This window comes from Akebia trifoliata, chromosome 8 (assembly GCF_017979445.1).
Source record: "Akebia trifoliata isolate Shusen 1 chromosome 8, ASM1797944v1, whole genome shotgun sequence".
NCBI classification, from domain to species: domain Eukaryota; kingdom Viridiplantae; phylum Streptophyta; class Magnoliopsida; order Ranunculales; family Lardizabalaceae; genus Akebia; species Akebia trifoliata.
In genome coordinates, this window is record NC_141382.1 from 47,428,782 (window position 1) to 47,442,351 (window position 13,570).

At 34.2% G+C, this 13,570-nt stretch overlaps 1 protein-coding gene and 1 non-coding gene across 2 annotated transcripts; both read right to left on the bottom strand.

The window, feature by feature from the left end:
- Positions 1-7,085: 7,085 nt before the first annotated feature.
- Positions 7,086-11,399, bottom strand: LOC147397310 (small ribosomal subunit protein uS17-like). The gene is made up of 6 exons (XM_086452864.1): positions 11,283-11,399; positions 10,976-11,016; positions 10,788-10,888; positions 7,639-7,783; positions 7,461-7,550; positions 7,086-7,355 (listed from the first exon to the last, which is right to left on the bottom strand). The coding sequence occupies exons 1-6, from the start codon at positions 11,292-11,294 to the stop codon at positions 7,262-7,264; spliced, it is 483 nt and encodes a 160-aa protein (XP_086308990.1). The 5' UTR covers positions 11,295-11,399; the 3' UTR covers positions 7,086-7,261.
- LOC147397311 (small nucleolar RNA snoR143) lies at positions 9,117-9,293 on the bottom strand. Its single transcript, XR_015181264.1, has one exon. It is a non-coding gene; the product is annotated as a small nucleolar RNA snoR143 (small nucleolar RNA).
- Positions 11,400-13,570: the final 2,171 nt, after the last annotated feature.

Below are 13,570 nucleotides of genomic sequence, written 5' to 3' on the forward strand. Positions count from 1 at the left end.
TTTCAACATAATACAAATTTCGAAAGTTATGACAACATATAGAGAATTAAATTATGTAACAATTGTGGTAAAATTCAAGTTCAATAAGACCTTATGAATGATTAATGCCACGTCATAAAACATGAATAGATCCGACCCAATTGGATCATTGAAAGTTCTGGACCTTTCCTTGTGAAAATATCTCATTCATTCAAATATTTTCATTTGTGTGTTCAACGTTTGAATGTTTTAGACATGAAAGGTCGTTTTCAGGGGTTGATACTTTTATTCAATGTGAAAGGGATGTAGTTGGTTGGATTGAAAAGTGCCACGTGAAATCAACGTGAAGGTGTTGGTGGAATGTGACGTGGCACAATACCAACCAATTGTGTAGTGACATGTGACGCAACAAGACAGGTACTAATGGTATCTGACGTGTTGCAACTCACCCAATGGGCGTTGAGGTGTTGTACGCGCGATATTGAAGTCCACCTTCCATTAATGCGTCTGCAATATATCTTGAGCGTTAGTGTTGCCACACAACCATTTACAATTATTAGGTGATTTACATGGGAATTAGTGTGATATTAGTAAAATTTGGAGTGGTAATAGCAGCTCTCTATATTTTAAGCACTATCATAGGCACGACGCATTTTAAGGGTGCAACTTGGTTCGATTTGATTCAGTTTGAGGTCAAATTGAAATTGAACCGACATAGGGTTCCACAAAATAAGAACCAGAACTGAACAAAATTCCACTGAAATCAACGAATTAAAATCAATTTGGTTTTGTTTGATTCTACAGATTGCCAATATTCTATAAATTGTAAATAATATTTTTTAATGAAAAAAACATAAAATTTTATACAACAAATCATAAATTTATTCATAAAAAATCATAAATTTACTTATAAAAGATCATTAATCTATGTCCTAACTCTTAAAATAATTCATAATAATTATTATATACATATATATTTATTTAGTGCATAGGGGTTCAATTTTCGATTTGGTTCGATTTTATACAAGAAGGGGCAGAGCTAGTACGGAGACGTTGGGGGCAATTACCCCTACTCAACTTTTTTGGGCATTTTAGATATCCTTGAATTTATGCATAAATTTGAGATACCCCTGCATTTTGAACTATTAACATACCTCGTTTGACCCTGTTGCCCCCACTCCCTCCAATTTTTGCCCCTTCCCCCTCCAATGAATTATAAGTTTGCCCCCATTAAAAGAAAATCTTGGCTCTGCCCTTGTATACAAGCTTGATTCGAGAATCAAATCAAATTGATCGGTTCTCCATTTTCGTAACCTAGAACTGAACCAAATCACCCCAAAGCTATCAATTTGGTTCGGTTCTCAGTTTGAACAGGACCAAGTTGCACCCCTACGACACATGCCATTTTTAGTTGGGTTTTGTTAACATGTGCTCTAGGGAACACATTAAGGTGACTTAAATACACCTTGGAAATAAACATTTAAGGGTATTTTTGGTAAGAAGATATTTTTTTGAGGAATAGAGATAATCTACCTACACTCAATTGACTTCCTTGCATGACAAGTTTGGGAACTATATACGTCTCGAGAAACACAATTGCACTCCCCCATAAAAAAGAGTATCCCAAAATTATGTATCCGTTCCTTAACTTGTCACGTCAGGAGACTCGATTGAGTATGCCATGTGGGGTAGTGAGATTATCACGATTCTTTTTTTGAGTAATGATTTTATGACTCTTCCACGTGACAGACTCAAAATACTCTCCTAATGTGGCATGTTCTAGAACCATAGATTTTATGCCTTCGGATACACAAATGCACATCCCAATAGAAGTTGTGCAGATGTGTATCCCGAGGTATAAAATCTATGATTATAGTACATGCCATGTGGGGGAGTCATATTATCACGACTCTATTTTTAAAGGGGTCCTATTAGGGCACACGCTAAAGTGTAATAAATACACTTGGAAAATTGAAATTTGTATTGAAAATACCCTAAAAAATTCTTTTTTACTAAAAAATCCCCAAGATGTTTATTCCCAATGAGTATTGAACTGCTTCCCCTTTCTAGAGAGATTTACCCAATTATTGCATTTTTTTTTTACAAAAACTCTCTTGGAGTTCTGGCAACTCCAAGGGAGCCTTACTTTATCAAATTTGTCACCCAAAAAACCTTGAAGTGGAGATATACATCATAAAATTCAAATTAATGCTATAAATTGTTAGTCAACATACATTAGAGTGGATCTTAACCACATCAATTTGTGGTACCCAAAAACATAATCTTATGCCACATGATTATAAATAAAAATAAAAAATTCTAACGACTTTGAAAAAAAAGAGGTTAATTTTCATCGTTGAATTTAAGAGCTCGGTAACCATCCATTTTCAACACTTTGGATCAAGTTCAAAAGATTTTTTTTTTTCTTTCTTTTTAATCTGATGTTTTTCATGAAATCTAGATGTTCAAAATTAAGAGAATATCATTCTCCACTCTTCGTTCATGATCAAAGATCATCAAAAATGATTGCAATGCAATCATTGTTGGAAAACCTAATTATGTGAAGAAGATGAGAAAATTGTAGTTTGGATATTTCAAATACCTTGTATAAGTGAGATGAGGTCCAGGGACCATTTCGAAAGGAAAAGTTTACTAAATGTCTAAATAAGCTATAGTAAAAAACGTAAGGACTATTTAGAAAGAAGTCCCTCCATGAGAGTTCTTTAAGTAATTTTTCCTAAAGGGAGTTTTTGTAATAAAATTGCAACGGATAGATCTGCCCGATAAATGTCTGTATTTTTTTATGGAAAATAAATTTTTAACGTATGTTTAATTAAGGGTGCACATTGGATTGGGTAAATCCGAGAATCGAACCAATTCGAAACCTTTTGGATTAGATTGGTTCGGATTGAACATGGTTTGGTTCGGGTATGGATTGTATATAAAAAAATCTGATTGATTTGGTTCAATTTCGGATTAGGGGTATATTAGAATCGAACCAAACTAATCCGAAGTATATATATATATGGGGACGGTTCAGTAGCCCTAAAGTTTGCCAAGTTTGGTGCTAAACATTTTTCAAAATATGGGTTAGAAGCTTTGGAATGAGCTGATTTTTTGTGAGGATGATCTCTATGAAGAGGAGATCATCCTCACCAAAAATCAGCCTATTCCAAAACTTCTAACCCCATCAAAAATGATTTACAAAAATTGGATGGTCCACGATTCTTCAACTTGTAAACTAGGGTTAGAAGTTTCAAAATCAGCTGATTTTTGGTGAGAATGATCTCTTCACCGTAGAGATCATCCTCATAAAAAATCAGCCTATTCCAAAACTTCTAACCCCATTAAAAGTGATTTACAAAAAATGTTTGGCACCAAACTTGACAAACTTTAGGGCTACCAAACCGCTCCCTATATATATATTTATTTATTTAAAAATAAAACTCTTTCTTAATTTCATTATTCTATCATCTATTTCTCTCTTCTTTATGTTTGAAGAAAACATAGCCGTCGTTCATCTCTCTCACCTCGCCACTCACCACCTCATCGAAAAATGAAAAGGTAACCCATCTCTCTCTCTCTCTCTCTCTCTCTCTCTCTCTCTCTTTCTCTCTCAATTATATTAGTATGTTACGAAGAGGTAACTCATCAAAGTCTTCAACTTTATCTCCTCTATTTTTTCTAACAAAAACTCATAAAAAAAATGTACACAAATCTCTCTCTCTCTCAACTCTCAAATGGATCAACTCATTTATGGAAAACCTTTTCAAAGAGTTTAATTCCTTTTTTTTTTTTTTTACGAGAACATTTATGTTGTGTTTGTTAGATGAGATAATACTATACGAACCTAGACTTGAATTCGTTAATCTACCATTTATAGATTAATTTTCTCACTAATCCATTAAAAATACTAATTTTAAAATTATAATTTTTTTTTTAGTCTCATTGAGTTTCCTCTAATTTTCAATTTATATAGATTTTAGTGAAAATTTAATCATAAAATCATTTTCATTTTTAAAATAGGTATTATTTATGATATGATCCAAACGGTTTCTCTTTACTAATTTTTCTGTTTTGAAAGTATGAGAACCGAGAATCGATTCGAACCAATCCGAACGAACCAAGGTTGATTTGGATTGGTTCGGTTCTATAGGGTAATTGAATTGACTTGCTTTCAAATTTGTAGAACAGATCATATTTGATTTAAAATCCGAACCAATCCGAACCATGTGCACCCCAGTTTAATGCACCTTAACGTGGGCCTTTATTGCACATGTTAACAAAGCCCAATAAACAATCATAATTAACAGGACACCTGGCACAAGGTAATTTTAGTTCCGGTGATAAATAGAGACGTCCTTTGTTTTCAAAGAGAGAGATTCGAAAATGAATGACTAAAACACCCTCATCTACAATGACTTTAGTCCTACTCCCATCATCTTCATCAAAGTAAATATTTAAGGATAAAGCTGAAGTAACATTACAATGTACATTTCAACGAGGTGGTGCACACATTACCATACATGTTTTTCACCTGTATCTGTGCACACCATCACGTCAGATTGTCAAAATCGATGTCCATTTCAATTACTACAGCACAACTCAATATTTAAACAAAATACGCTGAAGTGACCTCAAGATTGTACTGCACGTCCTGACGTGAAAGTGTATAAGAATCATAGATACCTTTCATTGAGATAAAAGTGAAAAAGCATCTATAATTCCTATCCGCTTTTAAGGTCAAGATGAGCAACATGAGGAATAAACTTGAAGCCACTCCAGCACGACTCTTAAACAATCTCTACTACCCAACAAACTTATCTTGTTCTTGATGTTTGATGGCTTGAGTAAAGAATCTTTAAGTTGAAGATGATGAATTAAGGGAAATATCAAGGTGTTTTGACTAAGTTTGGGGATAAGGATACTTCAATCATTTTATGTCTCTCATAAAAGACTGAAGTCAAGGAAGGGTTAAGTCTTCAGGTTGAAAACACTGGAATTATCCAAAACCTATAGAGCTTCTTCCTCAAAATTATTATGTGATTATATAGTGTTTTAACATATATATATATAATTGACTTGAGCTCTGATTTTGCAGAGGAAGGATGTGTAATCACTTTATCGTGATTTGTGAATATGGGGTATAATCATAGGTAATGGTGTGATAATACACCATAATTGAAATGATCTTTGATCAAAACCATCCATTGAGAAGCCCTACCTTCAATTATCGATGTCTAAGATCTACTATCATGCAGTGGAGATTAGATCTACATTGAAAACAATGCCTAGCGTTAATGCTTATGTATATAAATGCGAATCCATAGTTGTTCGCAGTTGTCGTAATTTTTTGTAATGATTTGCAGAACATCCTATAGTTGTTCAGAGATCTTTTCATGCATCACGTCAGATAATCAAGGAAAATCCATTCTGGCTTCAAAGGGGATTTCTCTAACTTCTACAATCCAGATTACAAAGAAAGCTTTTAGTAGACAAATCCAACATACCTCAAGAGTTAACCATAGTTGGAAACCGTTGATTAGAATGTCAAACCTCCACACACACACACACACACACACACACACACACACAAAAGGTTATAAAAGAGAAGAAAAAAGGGCTTTACATTGCCACACACCAAATTATCATTAACCATTAACATCAAATAGTAAAACTATTAATTACACACCAGATAGGAATATTTTAACACATTCTAAGGTACTGTGGGATAATATAAATAAATAAATATAATGAGGAAAAAGTGAAGGAATGGTTCTTCAGCTATCCAGCATCTAGGATGAGCCAGAACCAAACCAATATAAGCTCTTTAAAGGAATAGAAAGATAGGAAAATGATCCCAATAAATAAAATTTTATTTAATGATTTTTGCAATAAAATTTGGTGGCTATTTAAGTTAAACCCTCTAAAGGAAGGGGGAAAAGGAAACAAAAATTTGCTATGGGAACATGAAGTCAATGAACCAAGATGGTGTGGCAATACATGTCACTAAAAGAAATAGAGGCGCAATGTATGCCGCCTCTAAAAGAAATATAGGCAGATAACGAGCATCACACACAAACACAAGCTGCTATTGGCACCCCAATTCCATTTCCTTGTTCATTTTAATTCCCAAAAAACATGCTTTTACAGTGAATTCATCACTTTTATGATCTACAAATTCGTAAAATACAAACATCAAATACATGGATTATACAAGTGACGAATTCACTTGAAAAACACATTTTGAGAATTAAAATAGATAAATCAATGAGATTAAGTAAAAGTTAGGGTGAAAATACTCTTTTTTTCAATTTCTATTTGCTAGATTTAAGATTTTATATGAACCTAATCCAGTGTCAACAAGCAGAGAAGTTCTGATTGTGTTCTAATCAGGGGCGGATTTAGAGTGGGGGCACTTGCCCCCATAAGAATTTTCAAACCTTTTGTGGAGTATTGAGCTATTATGACAGATAATAGTGGTGGATAAAGAAATCTGCTGCTATTACCCTCACAATTTGTTTTACACTCTTAATTGCCCCCCACAAAAAAGTTTCAATTCTTATATTGCCCCCACAAAAAAAAATTACAAACTTTTTTGCCCTCACAAAAAAATTTCCACACTTACGTCGCCCCCACATGAGTAAAATCCTGACTCCACCCCTGATTCTAATGGTTTGTAATATTGAGGTAATAACTTGAACATAACTTAGTAATATTCGAATGGTGAGTTTTAGTCTTTAATTAGGGTGAAAAACTTTTAAGGAATTGGGATGTAAAAAAGTAGAAATTGGGGCGTTATATGCACATTCCGAGCACCCATATTGGAGCCTTGTCCTCCAAAATAAAATACAAATTCATCCAACTCAAAAGCTTCATTTATCCATGAGCTAACCCCTATTAGCTTAAACATGAAGTAACCTAACTACTCTCCAATCTCCATCACTGTAAACAACTAAGATCCAAGAATTTCATACAGATCAAGAATAACAAAATACGAAAAATGAAAAAAATAATGCTTGGGAGTACACCCAAACTACACAACAAGAAGAAAACTCCCAAGGAATGGCTTAAAAAAAAGTAGAATAAACCAATCTACGCGAGAATTGAATATCTTTAAGAACATTATGCATTAACAAAAAGCATAAAAATAGTTCTCACACATAACACCATTCTGCATGCCGTTCAAAGTTGAAAATGTTTCCTCTGGCTTACACAGTTCAATCTAAATCCATAACCTATAATGATAATCCCTCGCTAATCAGAGAATTGGAAAGCAAACCTAGAATGCAGTAAAAGCCTTCTTCCCACCTCCACCAGAGGATCCGGCCGGAATTACTTTCAAAACATTGAACCTCACTGTTTTTGACAATGGCCTGAAATAGAAAAAAAGAAAAATATATTCGAATGGTGTAAGAAATGAGGGCATGTGAACCACTTAAATGTACAAATAAAGAGTGCCCTTCAGTTGAGTATATAACCTGCACTGGCCAATGGTAATGTGGTCTCCTTCCTTCACACGGAAGCATGGGGATATGTGTGCCGGTATATTAGAATGCCTCTTCTCATATCTGAAGGAAATCATACCACACATTTAAAAGCCTCCCATATTAAAGAAAAAAGATAATTAGTGGGAATAGAGCAGAATTTAGTCCTCACCTTTGGTACTTCTTGACATAATGAAGGTAATCTCGTCGGACAATAATGGTCCTCATCATCTTGGCACTGTGGCAAGTGCCCGACAGGATGCGACCCCTTATGGAAACATTGCCAGTAAATGGGCATTTCTTATCGATATACGTACCTGAACATTTGTGTAATACACAATCACAATTAATAATCCAATGCTTATAACTAGTTTAATGGAAAAAAGTAAGAACCACTACAGAAAAAAGTTCTTAAAAAAAATTAAGGGTATTTGTGTGAACAAAATACCAGTCTTTCATAAATTATAAAATAACAGTCTTTTAATGTGATATCTGCCTGAACAAAATATCAGACAACCTTCATAAATTATACAATACCATAGATCCAAACTGTATGGAGCCTGACAACTAAATAATATAAAAAAAAAAAAAGGTGGCATTGCTTGCGAGATAGAAGTTCAGACTATGAAATATACCAACAGTATATCGCTAAGAACACTTTCTACATAAGAAAAGAAGTTTGTAAAGCTCTTGGGGATAAATATGGATTGCCTATAATGTTCCCTTAACAATAAAACTACGTGTTGGAACTTCCAAAGCTTTCAAATCTCAGGTTCAATGATACACTAATCAGAATTTAACCTACCTAAATTGTTGGTTATTTTTTTATAGCCAGTTCTACACTATATTAGAATTTCTAAACAGCTGATAAATTTCCTTCCCACGTAAGGTTACATTATGTGATATATTGAGGATGCTGCAGCAGTTGGTTTCACCTCTACATCATGCAGGCGGAAAGGTGTTGTGTCTAGGGTAAGGGGTATAAATCGGTCTGGACCTAGCTTCCTTCAGGTTGGGCTGGAATCACCTAACTCAAGTCCGACGTGCAGTCCTACCCTATAGCGAGCTTCAGGCTCAACTCAGCTCTATTTTGTATAGAAATAGAAAAAATAACTAAAAAATTCAACAACAAAAAAATTCCAAGAGCATAAATGCTTTGCATGAGGAACACATTTTATTAGAAAAAATAGAAAATGAGTTACCAAAGTCCACCTACAATGTCTATGACTTCATGGATTTTGATGGGAAAATGTGATTTGCAGGTAACTACGTAAATGATTGCGCATTTTACTAAAAACTAATTTCTCACAAAACGATGTTTCTCAAATGGTGGATAATGTGATTTGCAGGTAAATTTGTAGATGAATGCCATTTTAACTAAAAAACATATTCCCACACAATGATGCTTCTAACTTGGTGAAAAATGTTATTCCAAAAGGACCGAAAAAAGTATGTTTGCGCAATGACAAAAAAGCATTTTCTCAGGAAATCCATGCTTCTATAACCAATTATTAATAACATTTCACTTCTCAAGAATCTATCTCTATGCAATCATACAAACCCTTAAATTTTAATCATGCAATCCAGGCTACGACGATAACAAATTTTGATCCAATCACACAACCTTAAGATGAGAAAATTGCAATAGAAAACTGTGAGATGCAATTAGTAGACAAATCGGGACTTGATTCAACCCGTCATCTGTGGATATACACCTCTACGGTTGTCTGGCCGCTGCCAATATTTTATTGGCTTTCTCTGTATGCACTGTTGATTTCGACAAGAGAAATTAAGGGGGAAAACCCCATCTCTCCTGTCTATCTGTAACTCAACAAATGCAAATTTTTTTTTTTTAAATTGAAAAAGAAAATCATTTTTGGTTCGGCTCATATCAAGTGTAAATTTTTGGAACTCTGTCATGGTGGTAAACCCATTAACAAAAGAAGAAAATTTAATAAAAGAGAAGATGCCTAAGCCTTCACTGTAAAATAATACAAAGAGACGGCACCTTCTCCTTCTCCTCTAAAATTGAAGGGTCCATGAAACCCCACTCGAGCCCTCTCTCTTTCTAATCACAGCCATCAAAAATTAAAAACAACAAAGATACAAAAACCCACTGAAACACAGAAGAGACAGATGAATTTTGGTAAAACAATATAGAGAACATCTCCATTGCAATGAAAACAATGATAAAGGTTCCTGATACTACGATTCCTACATGTAAGGCTACTTTTGTCTGCAAAAACCTATTTCCAATAGAAGGAAACTAGGGTTGTAAGCAAGCTAGTGCTGCAGGCCAGTAAGACCAACTCTATATGCTTCTACATTCAATAATAGAAGCAAAGCAAGTTACTCATGTAATATTAGCAAACATGGTCATAGCCTACCCAAGAATGGTTTTAAAACTCATTTTGCCGTCTCATCTTGTCCATGAACGAAATCAAGTCGTCTCGGATGAGTATTCCAATTGAATCGTCTTGTTCAACAATGAGACAAATGAACCATGGTTTTAAATCTCGTCCGATACATCTGACTGGTTTATCCATCTCATTGGTGGATGATACCGAGATGTATCGGACAAGTCGTCTCAGACTTGGACGAGATTTAAAACCATGCACTCAAGGAAGTCTTATTTGATTAAATAAACATACCACCCCACTTCAACATTAATAAAGATTTCTATGCATATTTTGTTCAATTATTTTATTTTATGCATTCATAAATACTTGTATGCAATGCAAACATGATAAATTACAATAATTTTTTAGTTACAAAAATAACTTTCAGATTTATTGCAAGAATTACAATTTTCCCCAATATTTGTAGTTTCTTTTTTTTCCTTGTAAAAAAAAATATTTTACAGGCTGTGCGCAATTACCAGCATATAAGCCCGCAACCAGCTAATACATAATTCATTACAAACATGTATGAGAAATGGGTAAACAAATTAGGGTCCTCAAACAATCCCCAATGCAAACCTACTTGGGACTTCAATCCAAGCTAACAATGTGAGGATCTGGGAGACAATCCAACCCCATTTCTATAAATCTTAAATACCGAAAAATAGTTAATTTTTTTAAACGTTCATCCCCCTTTACTATATCATTTTTATCCATGAATTAAATGCTAGCCTTCTCAACCTTGTTTGTATCCAACCATAATAAACAACACATTTGCAAGCCTCCCCAACAAAATTAATTTTTAACTAATCTGAAAAAACACTCAAATAACAAATGTAAAGACACCTATGACTCATCAACACATATGAATCAAAAAAATTATATAAATAAAAGGTTGAATATATCTAAGCATCAATCAAACCTTCAATCGCCTCTCTGGGAGTCTTAAAGCCCAACCCAATACTCTTATGGAAGCGGTTTCCGCCCTTTCCAGGCCTCTTTCCCTTCCCGGACTTCTTCGAGCTGCAAAATCAAGAAACAACTTCACAGATCAGAAAACAAGAACAAAGAGAAAAGGAGAGAACAAACAATAGAGTAACTGTTTCTCACCAAAGAAAAACCTTCGGCTGCTTCAAGAACGCCTTCTCCGTCTGCAACAGCAGTAAAATCACGAGATCAGAACATTAACAAAATCAGATTTAAGCACCAATCGTTTTTCAAAAACTGTAGATATATGGATGAAGATCAACTTCGAAATATCCTAATTTTTCCATCAAATAAAAGATTTAAAGAAAAAAAAAAAAGATAAAATATTTCCGTTCATTCTACAATCGTTCAGATCTTACTGTTTTAAAACTAAGATCATGGAGAAAAAGCAAAGAAACATAGTTGCAGAGAGAATGATAGAGAGACTAACCTGTTCCGCCATGATCGAGTATCTGGGTAAGAGGAAGAAAACTGGAGTATTTAACTACTGAGCCAGAAACCCTAATCCGGAAGAGAACGGAAGCACCCCCTTATATATGCATTTATAGAGTACGCCCTAATACTTTTTAATTGACCAAAAAGCCCCTCTCTAAATAGAAATTTACGCTATTTTAACTCGAGTGGGTCTATTAGTATCGAAAGTTTGACTTCGGTATGGCAATGGATTGGTTCGGTAATATCAAACCACTACCGATCCAAAATTGTTACCCTATGATCCATATCTGATTTGATCCGATCGAATTAATAAATCTTTGAACCAAATTCGAACTGATTAAACTTCTACTCAAACCAGAATCAACCCTATGATTCATATCTGGTCTGATCCGATCGGATTAATAAATCTTTGAACTGAATCTATTCTGATTAAACTCCCAATCAAATCAAAATTGATTCGATCCAATTCAAAATCAATAATATTATCTTGTAAAGAACCTAGATTTTGGGAAGAAAAACCTAGGGTTTGTGATAGACTTAGAGTTTGGGAGAAGATAGAATATAAAACTTTCAAGAAAAAAAGCTCAACTCTACCATGGATCTTTATCTCCAATGAGAGAGAGGCATAATTATGAAAATACATGGGTAAGCACATATCGGTGTTCTCTGGTGACCTTAATGTTTTTGTTGCTTGTGTATTCTAACTTCTAAGTGCTTCAACGATACACCTAGTGTTTGCAACATCATTAAAGACCTTCACAAAGCTTTTCTCTTATATGTAAAAGTGTCGAAGAGAGAGAGAGAGAGAGACTTAATCGGACATTGTCTTGTATGGGCGGTTTTGACGATAATGACTGTAGTGGTGGCTTCAGCGACTATGGATCTTTGTGTTTGGATGAGTAGACAAAAAAGGAAAAAAAAAAAAAAACATGAAACCCAAAAATCCAAATGAGGAAGAGTGATATGTATGAGAAATTAAAGAAGGAAAGTCATAATTAAATTGGTTATGGGATTTCTTAACCAAATTTAATCCAAAAAATCAAAAATCAAATCCAATTTTTTTTCCTAAATCAGAATAGATCAAGACTGGATAAAATCCAACTCATTGTCAACCCTAGTTTAACTCTGGCGAATGAGCGAAATAATGCTTTTTTATATGAGGACAAATGTTTTGAAACTCTTTAATTTCTATTGCTCTTTTGATCCGAGTTAGGTTTAAATATTCGTTGTTTGATCAACGACTATCTGTAATTGCAATCTAACAATCAAATTAATAGAAAATTGTGTAAAATAAGAGATTTAGGAAAAATAAATCGATTATATTTTACCTCCAAATATTATGTTATCACTAAAATCTATATACTTGAACGTATCAAAATATTTCAACTTGTATCATGTTCATAGACATTGACACATTCTATCCAATTCATGTTGGCATCATACCAAGTTGTACCCCCATTGCCAATGTGATGTGGGCACGTGTTAGGGCATCATTGTGCATGTCTTTCATAGGTTATCAACCTTGAGAAGTTAACAATTCCATATGAGAGTGTCATTGACGACTATCAACAACGTGTCATTACGTTTGATTGGACATGTGAATCACATGTCAATGCGCATGAATGGTTAATGACACGTCCAACTCTCTTAAATTGAAACCATCTTGGGTGAATTTATCCCCATATCAAAATAGAAAAGATTTAGGATCCAGTATGGTGTCTTGTTCTTATAAAATAGGAATGGTGTTTACATGACACTCTTTAGCTGGTGTTTAAAACACCTCGAGCTCCTAACACCTAGCCCAACATGTTTATTTTCCAATTATATCGTGCCTTATAGACATTGCCTCTATAGGAATGGGATATTGCATTGGATCACGACTCAAAGAAAAACCGTAACTCATACGTCCCATACTCAATATGTCCCCCACATTGTCAAATTTCACAATGGGTACTTGAGGCACTTGGGATATGTCTCAAACTCATTTGGACTTATATGGACATTTTTCATTCACCCACACCATGATTTAGATATTCGTGATCTTATGGAAGAAAAAAATTTGCAACCGGCCATCTACTAATTATTAATGTAACTTATAATAAAAATATTAATCATGATTTTCATATAAAAGTAGAGATCTTCTATTGCCACACTGAATTTTACTAAGAGCACTCCAATCATAGCTATTAGCAACAGTTGGTGTGGCAATAGAATCTATCTTAAAAATAATATTTATGAAAAGGGACATGCTATTGACACCCACTTCTTTGCTCGTTACACCCA

Excerpts from the sequence above, each read along its gene's own strand:
- LOC147397310 (XM_086452864.1), bottom strand. Across the intron at positions 10,889-10,975 it reads CAGCCGAAGGTTTTTCTTTG|CTCGAAGAAGTCCGGGAAGG; the intron begins GTGAGAAACAGT and ends TTGATTTTGCAG. Across the intron at positions 7,784-10,787 it reads TCCCAGAGAGGCGATTGAAG|GTACGTATATCGATAAGAAA; the intron begins GTTTGATTGATG and ends ACAAATGTTCAG.